The sequence below is a fragment of the Peromyscus californicus genome, unplaced genomic scaffold, assembly GCF_007827085.1.
Source record: "Peromyscus californicus insignis strain IS unplaced genomic scaffold, ASM782708v3 Scaffold_9__1_contigs__length_137607984, whole genome shotgun sequence".
Taxonomy (NCBI): Eukaryota; Metazoa; Chordata; class Mammalia; order Rodentia; family Cricetidae; genus Peromyscus; species Peromyscus californicus.
Genome location: NW_026294617.1, coordinates 100,336,928 through 100,358,863, shown reverse-complemented (window position 1 = coordinate 100,358,863; position 21,936 = coordinate 100,336,928). Strand labels below are relative to the sequence as shown.

Below are 21,936 nucleotides of genomic sequence, written 5' to 3'. Positions count from 1 at the left end.
AGGTCACTTAACTTCTGCCTTGTTGCTTTGTTATTTCACTGGTGTGAAATAGGAGACTTCTGAAGAAAATGATCTTCACAGCAGGCAACTGTAGTTGGCTCTTTGTACCAGGTGGAAAGACATGGCCTTTACTGTCATGAAATCAGTAAAAATTTACGCACAAATAGCATTGCATTGGCAGAAAAACAGACACACTGATCAAAGCACTAGAATCCAGAAGCCGGGTGTGAAGTCCTGCCTACAGCCTACATGCACCTACAGCCACCTCATTTTTGACAAAGAGACCAAAAATATACATCAAAGAAAAGACAGAATCTTCAACAAATGGTGCTGGTCAGAGTAGGTAGCTATGTGTAGAAGAACACAGAACTGGATCTGTATCTCTCACCTTGTCCAAAATTCAAGTTCCTAAACCTAAGATTTAGTGCCCTGAATCTGTTAGACAGGAAGTAGAGAATGTATTTTAACTTATAGGCTCAGGGAAGGACTTTCTGAGTAGGGCCCTGGTAGCACAGGCATTAAGACCAACACTTAAAATCCTTCTGTACAGCAAAGGATGCCATCATTTGAAGAGGTGACCTATAGGACAGGAAAAAATCTTTACCCCCTGCACATCTGACACAAGACCAATGTCTGGAATACACAGAGAACAAATACCAAGGAAGCAAGCAACCCAATTTAGGGCATGGAACTAAATAGAGAGTGCTCTGAAGAAGAAATACAAATGGTTAAGAGATATTTTAAAAGACATTTCACATCCTTAGGAAATGCAAATTAAAGCTAATTTAAAATTTCCTCTTACCCCAGTTGGAGTGGCTAAGACAAATAATGAAATGAAGACACATGCTGACGTAGATGTGGGAAAAGGGAAACACTCACTGTTGGCCGGAGTGCAAATCAGTGCAGACACTGTGAAAATCACTGTGGAGGTTCCTCAGAAACCTAGAAATAGGTTTACCATATGATCCAGCTATTCTACTCCTGGGCATATTCCCAAGGGACTCTGCAGCTAGAGTTTTCCTGCCTTACCCATAGTCAGGACAAATCTTTGTCACCCACCAGTCCCACAGCCGCTCAGACCCAACCAAGTAAACACAGAGACTTATATTGCTTACAAACTGTATGGCCGTGGCAGGCTTCTTGCTAACTGTTCTTACAGCTTAAATTAACCCATTTCTATAAATCTATACCTTGCCACGTGGCTCGTGGCTTACCGGCATCTTCACATGCTGTTTGTCATCGTGGCGGCTGGCAGTGACTCTCTGACTCAGCCTTCCACTTCCCAGCTTTATTCTCCTCCTTGTCCCGCCTATACTTCCTGCCTGGCCACTGGCCAATCAGTGATTTATTTATTGACCAATCAGCAACACACTTGACATACAGACCATCCCACAACAGGACTCCATATTCTACTACAAGGATATTGTTTATCCATTCCATTGTCATTGCAGCCCCGATGATCAGGAAACTAAACGGCCTACATGTCTATCAATGGATGAATCGTTGATCAAAGTGTGGTACATTTAACGATGGAATATTATTTAGCTATTAAAGAAAAATGAAATTTGAAGGTAAATGCATGGATCTGGAAGTAATAATTTGAGTGAGGTAATCCAGACCCAGAAAGACAAGTGTCACATGTTCCCTCTCATATGTGGAAGCTAGCCTTGATTCTTTATTTGCCTCCACATGCGAACTTTAAAATGTCTTAGCAAGTATAAATGAATTAGTTACAGAGATTACATTATTGTGAAAGATGACTGCCAAAATATCCATTTGAAAATGGAGCAGGCATGATTCATTCAAATCCAAGTTGTTTTATAGCAACAGAGGGGTCTCAACATCACTAAACTTTGTTTTATGAACACTTTCTAAGATTAGGACTCTTGCCTAAAGAAATTATAGTACGCTTTTCCCATTAAAAATATAATTGTTGCCGGGCGGTGGTGGCGCACGCCTTTAATCCCAGCACTCGGGAGGCAGAGCCAGGTGGATCTCTGTGAGTTCAAGGCCAGCCTGGTCTACTGAGCAAGATCCAGGAAAGGCGCAAAGCTACACAGAGAAACCCTGTCTCAGAAAAACTAAAAAAAAAAAAAAAATAATAATAATTGTTATATACTATATAGGTTGCTTGAACTCATCAAATGTTTTTATTCTGATCTTTAATGCCTATGCAAATATTTGAATATATTTATGTTGCCACCACATTCAATTATCACAATATGCCATATAATATGCAACTAATTAACATGAAGATCATTTTTTCTATACAACAAGTACTCGCTGATTACATTTGCTTTGAACTTATCCAATAATAAGGAGGAAATTAAATTACTGTCCAGTGAGAAACAAGAACAGGTAGAAGTTGCCTGCGGTGGCACATACCTACAATCTCAGCACTTTGGAGGTAGAGTCAGAAGAATAAGAAATTCAAGTCCAGCCTTTGATACAAGGAGAGATTAAGGCCACATGAGCTATATCAGACCCTGTCTTTAAAAAACTGAAGACAATTGGTGACCGCTAAGTGAGGGCAAATCAGTTCTCAGGAATGTGGCCTTTGTAGGGCTACCCATGCTCCAAGGGGTGGCCCTTAACCCGTACACATAGTGACAGCATTAAGTGGACTAGACTAGAGTTTAAGAAAAGAACACATACAGTTGGGAGGTTGAAAGTGGTAGTACAGGGATAGGAGAGGAACTGGGGGTACGTATATGAGATTCTCAATAATAGTAATAACAAGTTGAATAGTCCCTAAGGAACAATGCCCAAGGTTTTTTACCTGTGGCTTCCATATGTACACATTGTGTATGCACCTACACACACATACACACACACGTGCACCCACATAAGCATGCACACATATACACACACAAGTATAAGATATTTAAATTATATCTGGTTTGATTCATAAGCAGCTTAATTGTTTACTTTTTTTTCTTTCTTCCTTTTTTCCCCTACGAGGTTAACAGTGGCCTCAAACACATATATAAAAAAACACACGCACATATAAAAATATTTAAGATGTGTCTATATCAAAGTAACTGCTATGTAAACATAATGACTATAAGCCATGTGAACACTATCACCACAAAATAGCTTGAAATTTTAAACATGTTTTTAAAAGCATGTCAGCACCAAAACACAATAAAACATTAGGAATTTTTGAGTTTTTTAAAGTTATTTTAAAAACTTTTTATACAAAATATTTTGGTCACATTCTTTTCTCTCCTCCAGCTCATCCTGGATTCCTCTCCTAACTACCCCACTGCATATTCTTTCTCTCCCTTAAAAACAAAACAACAACCAAACAAAAACAAAAACACAGAGTCTGTTTCATGTTGGCCAGCTTCTCCTGAACATACAGCCTGCCCTGGGAAGTGGTTAATGTAGTCAATGTCACTCCACTGAAGTTATCAACTGAATAACTTCTTGGTCACCTTCCCCTTCTCTGTGCCGGGACTTCGTCGGGTTTGAACCTGTGCAGGTCTTGTGTGTGCGGCCACAGTCCCTGTGAGTTCATATGTGTGTCAGTGCTGTTGTGACTGTAAAACACTGTCTCCGTGGGGTCATCCTTCTCTTCTGGCTCTTAGAATCTTCCCAGCTCCATTTCCAAAGAGCTCCCTTACCATGAGGGGAGGGGTTTGATAAAGACGCCTCATTTAGGGCTGAGTGCTCCAAAGTCTCTCACTCTCTGCATGTTGTCCAGTCGTAGGTTTCTATGTCAATTACCACCTACTGCAAGCATCTCTGTTGAGTAATTCCCTGGTCTGTCGGTGTCGCAATATGTCATTAGGCTGACTTTCTATCACACCACACTCCAAGTGATATAATGGGAGTTTGCAAGTTTGTGGATTACACACGTCAGGTTCTCAGCCTTTCATTAATTATGAATTTTCAACTCCCATATGGCACTTCTAGCCACAAGAATTCCAAGATAAGATAGAATGTAAGGTCCCTTCGGGCTATGTGTTCAGTTGGTTATTAAGAACATACCCAGTTCTATCAATCTTTTTTGTTGCAAACACAATGTGCCTTATTCAGTTCACGAGCTCACAATGCCTGAGCAGCCAACCATCCCTATTATTCTGCTCAGTCGTTAAATGGACAGAGCCAAGCCCTGGACAGGCACAGAATCTGACTCAGACTCCATGCAAAGGAGGGGAATCATGCAACAGTTCAGAGTGGTGCCTTTTCATGCCTTCCAGTCTTTACAATTTTTATGACATTTTAATTGTATTGTCAATAAAAAAAAATAACTCATTGATATGGCTTCCAGTCTCACTGGTGGATTTAAATTTTCACTGTCTGCATTTCACTTGAACCTCTGAACCTCTACCTTTCTCCCTAAAGAAAGTTCCAGCCAACTGGAGTGCCATTTCCTCTTTCTGACCCACTTCTTCCCTTCTTCCAAAGTTCCTGCATCTCCACTCACACTTCCTTTTCTCGCTAAGTCAAAGAAGTGTCCCTCATCCTGCGTGTATCACTCAGGGTCCACACACAAAACAGAATTCACTTAGGAAAAAAAAATCATTTAGAAAACTTTTGTTGTTGTTTTGTTTTTGTTTGTTTGTTTTGAGACAGGGTCTTACTATGTAGTTCTGACTGTCCTGAAAAATCATACAGACCTAGTGGGCCTTGAACTCACAGAGATCTGTCTACCTCTGCCTCCTTTTAACACAAGGTCTAATAACAGAGGTGTGGACTGTGGGGTTCCTACAAATGCCGTGACTGGCAGAGAAACGAACCTTGAGAGGCAAAAAGGAAACCTAGTTCAGCACGACTTACTTAGCCAAGCTGGTTCAAACTTCTGGAGTGTGATCCTGAGTGCTTTTTCTTTTTAAAAAAAACATATTTAAAAACAGTAAAACTTTGGGGAAAGTTTCCTTGTCACAGTTAACACAACAAACTTAAGGCGTGGCTACACTGAAACTCTGTTGCGAAGTTCATGCCTTTTGCAAAGCATTTATGATCTCTGTCAAAAGAATGGTTCTATTGACTGAGATACAAAGCTCAGGATAACTGTCAAGGGAGGAAGGATCTGTAATAAGCATAACAATGAACTCTTTTGTGGAGTTCATGGGACCTCTTTTGCAAAGATGGGTTCTGTCTTAGGGTTACTATCACTGTGAAGAGTCACCACGACCACGGCAACTCTTATAAAGGAAACATTTCATTGTGGTGGCTCGCTGCTTACAGTTCCGAGGTTCAGTCCATCATGGTGGGAGGCATGCAGACACAGCAGCATGCAGGCAGACAAGGTGTGGAGAAATAGCTGAGTGTCCTACATCTTGCAAGCAACGAGAGGTCTATTGACTGTCACACTGAGGGAAGCTTGAGAAAAAGAGACCTCAAAGCCCACCCCCACAGTGACACACTTCCTCCAACAAGGTCACACCTCCTAATAGTGCCACTCCCTTTGGGGGCCATTTTCACATCCCTTCCACTGAAGAGAAAATCCTGGGTGTTTAATTCTGGTTTCTCTATTTCTATCTATTGTAGAATACTATTTTAAGGTGTGTTACTTTTGTTTATGCTTCATTTGTTTAACTTTGTGAATCTGTGTTACTGTGCCTGTGTGGTCTAATAAAAAGCTGAATGGCCAAATATCAAGGCAGGAGAAAGGATAGGCGGGGCTGGCAGGCAGAGAGGATAAATAGAAGGAGAAATCTGGGAAGAGGGGATTGAAAAGGAGGAGCCAGAGAAGAAGGAGGACATCAGGGGCCAGCCACCCAGCTACACAACCAGCCATGGAGTAAGATTTACAGAAATAAGAGAACGGGAAAAACCCAGAGGCGAAAGGTAGACAGGATAATTTAAGTTGAGGAAAGCTAGCAAGAAATAAGACAAGCTAAATCCACGTTCATAAATAAGAATAAGTCTCCGTGTGATTTATTTGGGAGCTGGGTGGTGCCCCACCCCCCCCCAAAAAAAGAACAAAAACAATCAACAACAATCTATAAGCAAATGGACCCTGTGCTTTCTACAGTGGACAGAACTTCAAGGACTTAACAAAAGTAGTATTTAATTCATTATTTGAAAAATAAAATGAATATCAAAAAATGATTCACAGAATATTAAAACTGTAAAGAAAGCCAGGATCAGGAATCGTGCCTTCCTGAGTCAGATCAGAGCTGGGCCTCCGTGGAATGCCCTGTCACGTGATCTTGCTCATTGAGAATGTTGTGCATTAATTTCGGTTTCATTTTGTTGCACTAAAATCTTCTTCTGTTCACTCCTGAGTTTGGGGACTCCCAAAGCCAAAGGTTCACATGTTTCACAGAATCCTGGCCCTGCCTCTATGTTCTAAAGATGGCCTATGCCGGTCAGCTGGTGTGACCTTTAGCAGCCAGTGTGAGGAAGCCAGAAATTCAAGGGGAATTTCTTTAGGGCAGACAGAATTTTTCCCAGTTGGTGAGGTAGATGATGGGCAGGGCCTTCTGCTCACCTGTTGGGGGCAGCCGGTGAAAGGAAGGTTTGAAAGGACACAGCAGAAAGATCTGCTCCCAGCTGTTTGGGAATCAGGGGTACTGAGTTTCCCCGGGCCATGGGTAGGCCAGAGAGACTCTGTTCAGGTCACCTGTTGCAGAGATGAGGCAGAGAGGGGTGTACCATGAAGGATGGAGCTGGGAAAGAACCATGAAGGCTGCAGAGGATGAATCATCTGCACCAGGAAATACTGGGATGGGAGGTCTTCAGATCACCTCAGAATCTAATGGTATGCTGTCCTATGGGAGAGGTGGCCTACGGCCTCGCAAGTCACAGAAGATAGCCAAGGGAGAAATGGAAACAAGACCCAGGTATATCAAAGGACCTTAGGCTGAGCTTCCCCCCATTCTCAGCCCCTCTGCACCCTGCAAAGCCAGCAGTCGGGGTCAGAGGGTGGAGCTTAATAAGAAGCTGCCTGTCGGGGAGCCCCCAGCAGCACCAGTGAGTAAGGAAGGTTGAGTTAGGGAGAATGTTTGAGATGCCTGAGAAATGGGCGTCCTGTGTCCGATTGAACTGGACCTTTTAATACCTGGAAATGAGACTAATTGGGCTCTGAAGTGGCTAAGGAAGGGAAGATGGCCTCTGCCCAAGATCTTCAGACAGTGACAGAAGTGAGAGAGAAAAAGACTTAAATCACACCGTTAGTGGTTTCCTGTGGAGTTCAAACTACTTTATGAAGCAGGCTGGTTTCTTTTCATTGGTCCTCAACCTTGATCCAGGTTCTAGCCTTCTCTACACTGCCCAGGAAAGCCTGGAGACTGCAGTTCATGACCTCAGAGGACAATCACCTGCCTATTGTGCTCACCAGGGGCTGCAACACCAAGGCTGCCTCTGCTCCACACCAGTCAGCACCCCTGCACCTCTGTGAACCTGCCACAGCCACATCTCAGGGGCTAGGTTGTTGAGACCTTCCACACTCCCAGCTCTAGATGTTTCCACACAGTTTGTTCCTTGAAGTCCTGTCCACACCTCTGTTAATAAAGTATTGTTTCAACAACAGAAATCTTTTGTATTCATCGGGACACATTCTGTGAATGAAAGCTTTAGTTGCAGGCTGGAGAGATAACTCAGAAGTTGGGAACATTGACTTCTTTATCAAAGGACCAGAGCTTGGATTCTAGTTCCCATATCTGGTGGCTCACAAATCCCTAGAACTCCTGATCAATCAACATGATACTGCCTTCTGGTCTCTGTGGGTACCCCCACATGTGTGCATTCACACTCATGCACACACATACTAAACATGATTTGTTTGGGTTTTGTTATGGTAAATTTGAACTTGGATGTGTTGTTATTTTCCATTATGCTTTTGGCACAAGTATAATCAAATGGTACGTGGGCTCTTTGTGTGAATGGAGGCTGCACATAGCAGCTTTGAAGGCTCACTATTTGCATGCATAATCTGCTTATGCTCAAAATCAAGACTGTATGTAGTCTTTCCAGTTGGAGGCTGGACCTGAGCAGCATGCCAGCTTACATTGCTTGCCAGTTCTTACCCACAGAGTCTTGGCTTTGGAACGTCTTTGTTTTTAGAACAATAGAAGCCGTATAGTTAAAGAACCATGCCAAAAAAAACCCATAAAATAATGATTATATATTCATCTTCTAGTTCTTTGAAAAGTAGAGTCAACTGAATAAAGTTACTAATATAGTTTCTTGGAAAAAGTCACTTATTAAAAATCACACATGCACATGAGTTGGCTCCCAACATTTTTCCTTAGAGTTTTTTATGGAACACAATAGTTTATCATACTTAAAGTAAACCCACAAACCACATAATGCTCCCTAAAAATGCAGGTACACAAACTCCTGCTTCTGGGATACAGTTTCTATGGAAGACAGTAGAACAGAACTGCTCTTCTGCGTGTTGAGATACTCTGCCCCAGGAATATAATGTCCATTAAGCCACTATCGTAGAAGGCCATCACTGGTTTGTGAGCCTTGAGTACAGGACAGATTTAACCCCTCATGTGTATAGTAATTGTGCAGGGAGCGAGCCTGTTTACAAGCTGCCTCCAGCATGCTGGTGTGCGACCCCCACTTTGAATAGCCAGTGTGAGTTTTTCCCTAGCCATTTGTAAAATTGCTCTGTGAGCTCCCACACACAGCAGCTGTTTTGAGCATTCTTCTAGCTACTGTAGTATTGATCAGAAGTGTCATTGTGTTGTGAATAGATAGTTTATTCAGCCAATAGTACGATTAACTAATGAATCAAATGAAGACATGTAAGCAACTGCTTGTGCTCCAACTTCATTTCCCTTATAAATTCCTCACAGATTTGTGACTGGCTGGTAAGAGGAGCCAAGGCTTTTTGTCTGCCTTTGCAACACTCTCCGTGACTGGCTATGGCCCAGGATCCTTTAGGCAGGATGATGACATTCACACAGGCTTTCCTTGATCGGGACTAAATAGGACAACTTGTAGCCAGTCACAACAAGGAGCATGGCTGGTTTCACCCTTCATCGCCAGTGCAGTCTGATGAGCACAGAGGTCAGTTGGCAGGATCTTGGATTCTCTTCTTGAAGTGCCTGCTTTGGAAGTCTCCTTCACTGCCCAGCCTTGCTCACTTGGACCTGCCAAGACAAACAGGCAAGCCAAGCTCATTGGCAACTGTGGTGGTGCCTTTGACCCAACGCTTCAGTCTGTTTCTGTGTATGTGTTCATTTCCACAAATGGCAGCCAGATCTATACAGAGTGGATGTTCGTAGGTTTTACTGGCTACCCTGTGACTTTTCCTCTCACTGAGCCACACAAACTGTGATGTAAATGGAGCCACTGGCAGGCACAGCTGTAGTTTGATATCAAGTCAGGGTGTGACTGATACCTCTACAGGGAAAATTCACTTGCTTGGGCTGTCTGATGTTCAGTAGAACCATTTCCTTTTCATAAATACATGGGGGTCTCCTATTGATCCCCTAATGCTTTAATAATAATACCATACATACCCAAAGAAGAAGTAAATAGAAGTAGTAGCTTTGAGAATGCCTGTTAGCCCAGGGACTGGGGACAGAAGATCAGCCTTTGGATACAATTTAATTATCCCATTTGTCCTTTATTCAGGGCATATTTGTGGCAGGCTTACTATGTCCAAGATCTCCTTCAGACTGAAGAAGATGCAATGGTCTTTGAGTGACAATATCAGCTCTCATGGAATTTTTGCTAGCTGTCTTCAGAAACTGAATGAGAACATTGTTCCAAAGCAAACTTGACATTGTAGGACAGTGACCATCTCCCCTTCTCTCCTTTTTACAAAAGACTCTAACCCCCTAGAAGGCCAGAGTGACCTCTAGACTGTATTTATGGCTCAGCACACATGCTAGGCAAGTGCTCCCACCATGCTTCCAGTCCCAGCACAAAGTTCTTCAAGGCACCCGTCCTTTGCTGGTTTCTGTGAGTCTTGCTTCCTCGGGTCATCCTGGGTCCTACTTGCTCTTAGGTTGCCTTTGATGGGGCATCCTCCTGTTTAACTCAGTTACCTGAGAAGCCAAGGATGCTTAGAATCCAGCTCTTTACACCTTTCAAAAGCATGGTCCACAGTCGTCTGATAAGATCTGAGATGCTTTAGACCAGAATGACTTTGATAATACTAAGTAAGACATTATTTGTTTTTTGTCTTTTCTAATTATATTGCAATTTGTGCTGTAGTGGTGTAAAAGCAAGTATAAATAAAACCACTTACACTTTTATCATTCAAAGCAATGGTAACCAACTTTACCAGGTGTCATTCTCCTCCTCAGGGCCAGGCACTTGACTTTTTTGCATTTCATTATGAGTGTGCATCTTTTTAGTATTCTGTGTAGCAAAATGAAAAGTGTAGGCAAAGCACATGGCATGATCAGTGAGCCACAGAACATTTTCCTTGAGGAATTTGCCTATTTGTTTGAACTAAAAGATGGGCTATCCATTTTGTTTGAGGACATTATTTTTTAAGAATAATTGGCCTGGGCTACCAAGTGAGTTCCAGAAAAGGCACAAAGCTACACGGAGAAACCCTGTCTCGAAAAACCAAAAACAAAAACAAAAAAGAATAATTGACAAATCATGATTATCTATATTTGCATATTTTGTAGGTATTTTTTAGAAAACAAGGAAATCAAGCCCATCACCCAAGAAAAACAACTGACAATATTTGATCTTTCAAGGGAAAAATAGGATTCTGAGACAGTCTTGTAAGCCATTGTATATCTGTGGCTGCATCCCCACCAGGAACTACTTATCCTAATGATGACATTAGCAAGAGTCATTGTCTTGTTCTTATACAAGAAAATGTATCAGTATCTATATTATCAATAAAACATGTAATGAATGAATATTTACCAAATGGCCAGGATTCCAAAACCACACATGAAAAAAAATACCCATCCAAGATGTGAACATACTAGTATCCTCTTCTCTTTTTTTTTCATTTTTTATTATGAGACAGAGCTTCACACCGTAGCCCAGGCTGGCCAGGTACTTACTGTGTGGCCCAGGTCACCTGGAGCTCATGGAAGGTCTCCAGTCTCAACCTCTCAAGTCCTGGGATTCTAGATGTGAACCTCTGTGTTCAGATGGGCCGATGGCTTTTAGTTCAACAGGATATAAAGAAAGCTCATTATAGCAGGATCAGATTCCACACTGAAACTTTAGAAACCATCGTTTATTGATTTTAATTTGGTATCAAAGAATACTACCAAAAATTATCTTATGGGTCCCCTGAGCCCGGAGGGGAGGGATTTGATGGCAGCATCCTGTTTAGGGCTGAGTACTCAAAGGTCCTTTGTGTATATAGTATAGTTTCCTGTTTAGTATTTTTATGGGATTCCTGATGTACAAACAAGCGGGTCTCTGCATCTGTATCTGGTTTTTGTGCCTTTTCTTGGGCGCATTTCCTCTGCTGCTTTGCTTTGTTCGACTCCAATATGTTGTTTTTGCTGTATTTTTTTTATTATCCCTGAGAAGCCTGTTTGTTTTCTAGTGACAGACAGAAAGGGGGTGGATCTGGATGGGAGGGGAGATGGAGAGGAAACAGGAGGAGGGTATGAGAACTGTAATCAGGATATATTATGTGAAAAAATATATTTTCAAAAACAGAAAATTAGGAATTCAGCATATGAATCTGGAGACTATGTTATAGTTCAGCCCACAGTTCCTATCTCTAAGCATGAGCTCTGTGTGTCTGCATGGCAGAACCTCATTCCCAAATGACATTGGTGAAACGTATCTTGTTCTTAACATGTTAATTGCCAATAACAAAACAAACCAGACCAATAAAATTCACTGTTCAAATCAAATTTTTAAAAAAAAAGGATTCCATTTACAACTCTGTGCCTGCCCGAGGCTTGATTTCCTCCTTATGCCTTAACCAACACAAACAACACACAGCAGGTGTGTGCAGAAGCACGTAAGACACCAGCCTGTCATCTACTAAGCTCAGAGACGGAAGAAATTTACAGAACTGAAAAGTAATAATGCCACTATTACCACTAAAATGTCTCTGTTTTAGAAAACATGCCTTACAGGGGTGCATAAAATGCATTTTATGCTAAATGTCACTGCTATTTTTAAGCAAATTAATAAAATTTAAATTTCTCATTTTTTATTTCTAATAGTACAAATGCTTGAACCTACAAACCAGAGTATCTTTGAAGTCTCTGTCATCTTCAGGAGTGCTGATGGCGCCTAAGATTTACATTGGATCATTGCCACTTTAGTTACATGAATTTGAATGATGGCCTAAATTAAATCCTGATTTACTAATATGTCGGAATATGAATGTGTGACCAGCCCTCCCATTGAAGAGCTCAGTCTTCCTGATACAATACATCGTCCCTGCTCTGGCCATGTTGCCATGCTTCACCCCTGTCTTCTCAGTGTGTCCAGTAGCTGGGGACTGATGTCATCTCAGCTTTTTGAAGAAGTTACTGCTCCTCTTTTTATCCCAATTCTACTTCAGGAATGTTCTGTACATCCCTTCTCAATTCTCTGGATTAAAACTTCAATTTCTAAAGTGGGTCCCTTCCTCATGCATGTGCATGCCTTGGGTCTAATCACGCCTTTGGGTTGTCCGGCTTCTTCTTTAGTTTTTCGAGAATGAACATTTATTGAAGGAGCACATGAGCTTCTGCATCATGCTGATCCACTACAAATGAGTTAAACATTTTGAAGACTTAGAATCACTATTTTACTTGACTGTTGCAGAGACATCCAATCCTATTGAGTGAATCGGTGCTTCTGCTCATCGGTGAAACAGTCTAGTATTTCATGTGCTTTTAGATTTTGGCCCTTATCCTGTGGCTTTGCCAGTAGAATCAACTAAGCACAGTAATGTAAGGGTACATGTTTGTCTACCACTTCCAACTTTCTCTAAAATAAACAAGGTTTATTAGAATCGTATAAAACTAAGAAGACAAAGAAAAGGACTGATACCCTTTTACTAATCTGAAAATTTTCAGTGAAATTTTTTTCTTGTATTTTGACCACACGAAAGACATTTGGGCAAACACACATGCATCCACACATGTGAACCATCACGCACACACATATACACTATACACACACACACACACACACACACACACACACACACACACACACACAAAATGTATGTATGTATGTGTGTGTGTATGTATGTATGTATGTATGTGTGTGTGTATGTATGTATGTATGTATGTATGTATGTATGTATGTATGTATTTAGGGCTGACAACTTGGTATTAGATAACCAGTTACAGGGCTCATCCCTACAGAAGACCAATTCTTTCTCTCTCTGTAGTCACTGATTGCCTGTAGCTCTTCACTTACCAGGGGGGCCATGTGAGATCCCCATCCACATTGACACATTAGCAAGAACATGGTTGCCCAGATAACTTACCAAACCATAGAGACTGAGGCAGCATGCAGAGGGCCTGTGCAGGTCTCAGTCAGATGGGTCCCAAGGCTGAGAGGGAAGTGCACACAAGCCTCCATCCTCACCCTGTCTCTAATTGATAACAGTCCACAAAGGAAAACCTAGTTTTCTCCACTAAAGTCCCACTGAGTATACAAGCCACACCCAAGGGCCGCAGTGGATGGCCAACACAAAACAACTCAATGGTATTTGGGGGCGTTTTCTGTCTCATAATATTTTGTTTGGCTTTTTTTTTATAATTTTGCAGGTCTTCTGCTTATGTAGTATAGTTTCCGATTTTCGTCTTTTTATGGCATTTCTGTGTCTCTGCATCTGTGTGTGTGTCTTGTGCTTTTCCTTTGGCTCTTCCACCAGCCCTGCTGGTTTATTTGTTCTGCCCTGTTCTTGTTCTTATTTTGTTTTATTAGATGCCCGTTTGTTTTCTAACGAGATAGAGAAAGAAAGAGTGTGGAGTTAGGTAGGTGGGGAGAGAGGGTGATCTGGGAAGAGTTGGGTGGAAGAAGGAAAACCACAATCAAAATATATTATAAGGAAGAAAATCTATTTTCAATAAAAAGGAATAAAAACACAGAATATGAAGAATTGTTTAGCAATAGGTTGTGTGCCCAGTTGACAAATATGAATTGAGATTTGGAAAACCCAAATAATGTGTCTGCTTCTGCTTTTTTCTTATCAATTCCAATGAAAGAGACTATGAAGTTAATCTGTTATAAATTTTAGTCATGCTCCCCCACTTTATCTATGGGTAGAATCCACGCTCACAAGCACACTAGGCAAGTACTGTACCACTGAGCCACATCTCTGGGGCATGTGAGCATTTTTTTTTTTACCTTAATAAATGCTTTATAAATGAACTCTTTAAAAAGCACTTTTTTCACATTCTGTATAAATATTTGTTACAAAAGAATCTACCTATATAGTTTTAAATCTCTGTACAGGCTTTCATAATTTAATGTAATGAAAAAAAAATATACCCAGGGACACATTCAGCACAGGCTCTGGTCTGTCTGTGTTTTCTGGAAGAGCTAAGACGCTTACACTCTCAGGGGAGAATGAGAGGTGAGGAATACCATTCCATGTTTGTAGCTGTGGGTCTTCTAACAGTGTGGCGGTGGCTTCGTCACACCGCATAGCTGATGCATCGCTATATGGTTTCTGCCTGTGGAATCCCATTGGCATGCTGATTCTTAAGCGCTCAGCCCCCTGGATTAAGGCCCTCTCTTCTGTCAGTTACTGTTCTAGGAATATGTCCAAAATTGCTGCCAGGAATGTGTTTTACTTTTACGGTGACTTGTTCTACGGGTAAGAATAACTAACCAACCATCCAAAAGGAAAAGTTTTTTATTCAATAAATATCATGTAGAATTCTTGACAAGTCTGGAAGGGTGGAGTTTAGGAAGGGCCTCCAGCAGTGACCTCAAGGATGTGGAGGAACTGGCTGGCTGCTCACGGGATTGACAACACTTGTCTTAATAAGGAAAGTGAGGAGCCAGGATGTTCCTGGGATTTCAGCTGGGTCCAGAGTTCAATATGCAGCCATGAAACTGAGGAACCAGAGAGCTATCATCCAGCAGATCAGTACCAACCAAACGGGGGGCCTCCCAAGTGGATGCCTCTTTCCTTAGCTCAGTTCCAAATTCAACTTTCAGCACAGGCTTGGAATCTCAGCATGTAGGAGGCAGAGGCAGGGAGATCAGGAGTTCAAGGGCAGCCTGGGCTACAGGAGACCCTGTTTCATAACAAATGAATAAATAAATAAATAAGTTTTTTACCGGTATACCTGCTGTGCTGGCACTCCCTGGTGAGGAGTGAGTGCCTGGGAAAACTGACTCTTGTCAGCCTCTGTGGCACATACAGAACACTGGAAGGCAGGGGCGGGAGTGGGATAGCCTCATCAACACCCTTGTCAGGCCTCTGCACTGACTGTTAATCTACTCCATTTTTTTTTCTCTATCGTGCATGCTAGGCGTTTTCTCAAGGACCTTCTCCATCTTCCTTGTTTGAGTTTCTGTGCTAACCAGGATGCGTTTTGCTTCTGACACTGAAGTTTTCACTTGGCTTGCTTTTTACCCTGTTCTAGTCTGTTCTTTCGTATCCTTGTCTTCTCATACCATGTATTTTGATCATCTTCTTTTCCCGCCCCCAACTCCTCCCAGATCCAACTTCATATTATCTTTCACACACAAAAAAAAAAAAGAAAAAAGAAAAAAAAGGAAAGAAAAACAGTACGAAAACCAAAAAGATAAAATCAAAACCAACTAAAAGAGAAAAAGATTAGTCTTTCAGAAAATCATCAGGGCAAGGAAACTATTACCATTCTTACCTGTTTTTGCTTGTATGTTTGTTTGTTTGGGAAGTGTCTCCTTCACAGGAATTCTTCTGCCTCAGACTCCAGAGTTCTGGGATTACAGGTGTGCACCACCAGGCCCACCTTTCCGTGGTTCTTGAGGGCACAGCAGCTCTGTTTTGCAGACAAACAAGGAGACCAGGGAAGCACAGTCTTAGCCGTTGGTTGGGAATGTAGCACACACGCACTGAAGAATGCCGATGACTCCGACGCTCATGCATCGGCTTACTCAGACACCATTAAAAGCTCCCCTTGACAAGCATAAGCACAGTGATGGACTGCATGTTTCCCGAGCAACACGTGCTTGGATGACAGACATCTCTGTTGTGTTGGGGACTTATCTTCCAAGAAGCAGTTTGTCACCTTGCTCTGCAAGCTCAAAAGCTGCTTAAAACTCTGACTTTATTGTTGTTGAAGGGCCCCTCTGAGTAAGATTGGACCGTGAAGGGTACAGAATTTAGAATCCATCCCGGCACCCTGTGGTCTGGATACCTTAGGCCTAGAGACTCAAGTTGACAGTGTGTGTTGTTGGAGCATAACAAAAGTTAAGGCCACGGGACAGCAGACTGACAAGAATTAGAACTATCCAGACCAAAGAGCAGAGCCATTGCCAAATCAAAGCACAGCAGACCCCAAGGGAGGCGGTGAGCCCTCTTGTCTTGTTCCCCACGCTCTATGAACTCTTACTAGAGCTTTCCGTTGACCAGCTCCAACCACCACAAGCCAGAGTGCGAGGGAGTCCAGCCTGTGGGTCCCCAGAGGCCACTGCCCAAGGGAGCAGGAAAGTGGGCCTGAAAGGGCAGCCTGAGGTTAGCATCCAGTTCTGTGGGGGCATAGTTACACAGGATGCTAGCCCCCCCGCATCTGCTCACTGTGGAGCTGATGGGACTCCTCTGCCATTATGCCAATAGTCTAGAGTCCCTTCCAGGTTTGTGTTCAGTTGTTTTTTTCAGCCACGTTCAGAATGTGGTGCAGGCCTTCTATAGCATGGCTGTTATTTCTATTTTTTTATTTCTAATTGTCATCATTTTTTCTTTTTGCTAAAATTTGTCCTTAATAACATGTCCTGACTACTTTTTTTTCTGTCTGTTTTTTTAGTAGGTGGGTTTTTTGTTTTGGGTAGTCCTAGCTGACCTGGAATAATCTGTGTGGAACCAAATTGGCCAAAGTGCCTTCGCCACCATGCCTGGCTGAAGAGTTCATTTTAGCAAGGAGTCCTTCCTTGGACTTACTCTTTAATATCCTACTCACATGCTCTCCTGGGTTACTGGGGTGGTTTTCAGCATTTGTCTGTCTGAAAGGCCATCTCCAACATCTGCTTCCTGTAGTCAGTGTTCCAAGCTCCTGTGGTCACTTTCTGCATCAATAAAAATATCCAGTGTCTTTCCCCATCCTTCCTCATTCTCTATTTCTTTTATTCTGGTTCCTGTTTCCTATTTCCTTTCAATATTATGAGTTAAATGGTCTTATGGTAAATCAGAAATCGTGTGTGTGTGTGTGTGTGTGTGTGTGTGTGTGTGTGTGTGTGTGTGTATGTGTGTGTTTGGTAGGAGGCAAGAAGTATTTAAGATGGACTTATAGGTTAGCAGATGAAGTAAAAGTCAAGGTTGGATTCATAATTTCCAGGCCTTTTTACGTCTCTCTTGGAGAAGATGACGGAGTTTCTACCAGTTATGTGATTCTAACTATTGCCTCATTTTTTTTTCTCCACCCAGATTCGAAGCCAGAGCAAAGCATCAGACTCTGGCCTGTGTGAGGGGGATGAAGTTGTGTCTATCAATGGCAACTCCTGTGCAGACCTTACCTACCCTGAAGTCATCAAGCTCATGGAGAGCATAACAGACTCTCTCCACTTGCTTATCAAAAGGTAAAGCAAATTTGTTGGCAGAAGTATTTGTTTCTTGAGGCTAAGTGAGAATGACTGTAGGGTCTACAAATAGAGGTCCTGTGAGTTATGAGGGAGCTCATGATACTGTGTAGGAAGTCAGGACAGCTAAACAGATCACCACAGTGTGTGAGAACGAGCAATTCTATTCAATGGAGCTTTCTAGCTAGTTGAGACTTAACTTGAAAATATTTATGTCAAGTACTTGGTTGAAAATCTTCGGTATTTTGGACCACCTTTTTAGAAAGATCAGTGTACTAACCACAACAATACCATTTCCAAGGTGAAGAGTTTCTGTAAGGTTGGGAATTATAATTCTTAGAAGATGAATTGGAAATGATTGTGCATTGAACTCTTGACCAATACAATATTTTTTTATACAGAAATGATGCCTTGGGAGTGGGGAACAAAAAGCTTAAAAGTAGATTTTTACTTCTCAGGACTTCTAATAAAACCATATTTGGGTATGGAGAAGCAGGCTAGATAAAGATTTGGTGCTATCAAAGTATTATTTACAGTGTAGAAGAAACATCCCCCACACACTGCCATGTGATATATGAGTCGTGTGTGTGTGTGTGTGTGTGTGTGTGTGTGTGTGTGTGTATGTGTAGTGTATGTATGAATGCATGTATATTGTATATAAATATTTTCTCATCAAGCTCATATGATCCCACTTACTGATAATGTTGCCTTTTGATTTTAAAAGTAACCAGTAAAAAAGTAACTATTTAAAAACCAACCAACCAAACAAACAAAAACAACAAAAAATAACAGAAACAAAACAAACAATGTATCAGGAACGCTGCTGAGATAGCATTGTTCCTGGGTTTGCCCCCACTCTCTGTCAGTCACTAAATGTTTGAAAACTTCCGTCCTCCCTTCTGGAAAGAGACTACGTTTGAACAGGGAATCAATCTCTTCTATTTTGTTCCCATTTGGGGTCTTTACTGACTTAACGAGGCCAGTTTCTCCAGAACATACTTGTCTGGGACATGTTCTACTGGTTCCTGTTTCCATCATGATGTTATGACATGAAAAAACATTTAGTTCAAAGCTCAAACTTAGGTATCTACCTTGTTTTAGAAATAAATGGACTGGTTCTCTGCTGCTCCGAATTGCTCACGTTTTGTTTTGTTTTTCTCTTAAGTATTTTTAATTTCTAAGACACAGTTAATTGGAGAGTTGGGACAATGCTGAAGAGTACTTTTGCTCTTGCATAGGACATGGATTGATTCTTAGCACCCATATGGTAGCTCAAAACTGTCTGTAACTCCAGTCCCACGGGTTGGAGGCCCTCTTCTGACCTTCAAAGGCACCAGGCATAAATGTGGTACACATATATACATGCAGGCAAAACACTCACACACATAAAATAATAAAATAAATCAGTCAACATTTTAAAAAAGAAATAGTCAATGGATGGTATTCAAATGAAATGTTCAATTTATGAGCCTTAAAGCAACAGTAATGTGGACATCTGTACATGTTCCCGAAGCTAAACAACCCTCAGTCATGTGACAGTCATCCAGAGGACCCGAGTTTGACTTTACACCAAGAGATGGCTGGCTAGCATTATTTAAAAACAAAACAAAAACTAGCCATTTAATACTGAATCTTTATTACCTTAGATGTTATTAAAATCATAAAAAACAAAAGCAAATGATTTTCTAATTGTACAAATAGTGAGATTGAGTACCTGTGTGCATGTATCTCCCTCCCATGTCTTTGACTTTTTTTATTCATGTGTATGCATTTCATTTCCGTCCCCTAGAAATATTAGCACTAGCCTGGTTGCCTGTATCACAGTCTATAAGGCTAGGATGAACTGAAACTACTCTCTTCTTAGATGCATAATTGATGAATACAATAGTTCAAAGTGATTTCAACTACCTTTATCCCAAATTCAGTTAGATTAAACCTCTCTGACTTTGGTGCTCTCAGATTCAGTTGCATAGAGGTATTCATCATTTCCTACATGAGAATGAACTACCTGGACTACTAGCTCATCCTTATAGTCTCAACTCCCAGGAGGCTGAGAAAGGAGGATCTTTATGACTTGAAGCCTGGGCTATGGAGTGAATTCCAGGCCCACGTGGTCTACAGTATAAAGGCCCTGTCTCAAAAAGTGAAAAGAATAGCCTAATCTGCTAACAACATATTTCAAAAAGTGTAATTTTTGTTTTGTTTTGTTTGTTGTTGTCACTGGTCTTGGTTTTTTGAGACAGAGTTTCTCTGGGTAGTCCTGGCTGTCCTGGAACTTGCTCCCTCTATAGACCAGGCTGGCCTCAAACTCAGAGATCCACCTGCCCTTGCCTCCCAAGAGGTGGAATTAAAGGCATGCATCACTACCACCACCTGGCTTACTTTTATGTTATTTTGTTTTGCTTTTATAATTTTTAAACGGTATACTGTTATGAAGTTTTTCAGATGGCTTGCATAGAGAAAGCAACAATTGGTTTGATTTTTGTTGGGTGTTTCTAAATGTAGTCAAAATCACAGAGATAAACATTTTGTACATTGACCTAAAATTCCACTCCCACATAATTCTAGAGTAAATAAATTCCTTTGAGTACAAGAGAAGTAGGAGCTCCTCTTTGTGTGGATGATCCCTGCACCAGTAGGATCCATCCTAAGGAAGTTGCTTGAAAACTTGACAAGTATGAGAAATGAAGGCATCTCCAACAGCTGTTCTGTGAACGACACTTCTCTTATAAACAGGCTTAGAGCTTGGAGATTTAGGAAGGAGTTACTTGACTCCCAAACTGACATTGCTTCTCACAAACCCAAATATGCAAACCTGACTGTGAATGGAGAGGTTTTCCTCAGAGGGGACTTTGGAATAGCTCTGGTCTCCTTTGCAAAGATAAAGAATCAGTCTGAGGACAGAGATTCTCTAAGGAAAATGCTGGAAGTGACAGGCACAAAGAGAAGGGATGGCATCTCAGATTGTAGATACCATATGACTTAGCAATTCATTGCAGCATAGACAGGATTGCTCTTTGCCTAGGGGATCTGGGCTGGGGTCTACTCTGCTCGCTAGAGCTTAGAAATGGACTTCCATTTCATCCTTTCAAGCATATACCATGTCTATAATGTCTAAAAATGGTTTCTAGTTTAAGGTTGATCTGATGCTCTGGATGTATCTATGTGACTTGATGGTGTCCTAGCCAAAATTTACTCCAGAGGACACTGAAGTTCCTGGTCACCTACAGCAAACATAGTTCCTTGAGAAAACCCAATTTCAAGTGAGGGGCACACAGATAGCTCTATCCAGTGCTTTTTATAAGTGAAGGCTGAATTAAAGATGGGTTTAGATTTCAAATTTTTTGTAAGCAATTTTCTTGTCCTTGAAAGGCAATTTTATCTTGCTCTTTAGTAGTCATGTAGATGTGCTGTCAAGTTCTGTTTTCTAATACGTTGCAGTTGTTGGGGTAATTTCTATTGAACCACGCATGAAACATCATAAATGTTGGGAAATCCTTTGGCAGGTGGGATACAAGCTGACTTAATTGTTTGGGATTATTTTTGTATACAGACCATCTAGTGGAACAAGTGAGACTTTGGACTCTGAAACAGAAAACATAAACCACCAACATCTTCCACATGAGGGGCCCATGGAAAGTACCACCCTGCAGATTCTTCCAGCCACAAAGCCCCAGTGCAAAGACTTCTTTCTTGCTCCAGTCCAAAGTAGACTTCCCCTAACCGATGACCAAGGAAATGATTGGGGTTATGCGGAATGTACAACAGGAGAAAACATTCCCCAGATGCTTGGCTCCCAAGAAGGACACTTGGTAGAAGAGGTCATCTTAAGGGAAAAGGCAGAAGCAGGCCAGCCAGGCTGTGTGGTTGAGCTGCAACTGTCCCTCCCAAAGGAAAGACATCAGTGCACTCGTGGCCCTATAGTGGCTCTCCAGGGAAATGAAAAATCCAAGTCTCCTGAACCAGACTGGAGTTCACAGCACGAGAAGACCGTCCACATAAATTCGATCGCTGCTCCTGAGGAGGCAGGCACTTCTCTGCTGTCCAGCACCACAATCCAGACCTCCAGTGGCCGGGAGTTGAGAGTGAGCCAAGGAAGAGAAGCAGGAGGCGCAGGGCTGCCCCAGGTGGAAGTGATTCTAGAGGGCTGTGACAGGCAGAAGGCAGAAGAGTGCCGGGTGAAGGCAGGAAAGGGGTGTGTGGCTTCTGGGGTGGAAGGAGGGCAGTCAGAAGCACCTCCTTCTCTGGTCTCCTTTGCGGTCTCACCAGAAGGCACCGAGCAGGGGGACGATCAACGCTCAGGAAAGGACCACAGACCACACAAGCACAGAGCACGACATGCTCGTA

General features: G+C 41.9%; 1 protein-coding gene across 1 annotated transcript in view; it reads left to right on the top strand.

The window, feature by feature from the left end:
- The window catches only part of Synpo2 (synaptopodin 2), a 172,148-nt gene that overhangs the window by 98,949 nt on the left and 51,263 nt on the right, over window positions 1-21,936 (top strand). Inside the window, exons 2-3 of the mRNA XM_052731240.1 lie at window positions 17,438-17,589; window positions 21,143-21,933. Coding sequence (XP_052587200.1) covers window positions 17,438-17,589; window positions 21,143-21,933 — 943 coding nt within the window. The remainder of the gene's footprint in view (window positions 1-17,437; window positions 17,590-21,142; window positions 21,934-21,936) is intronic.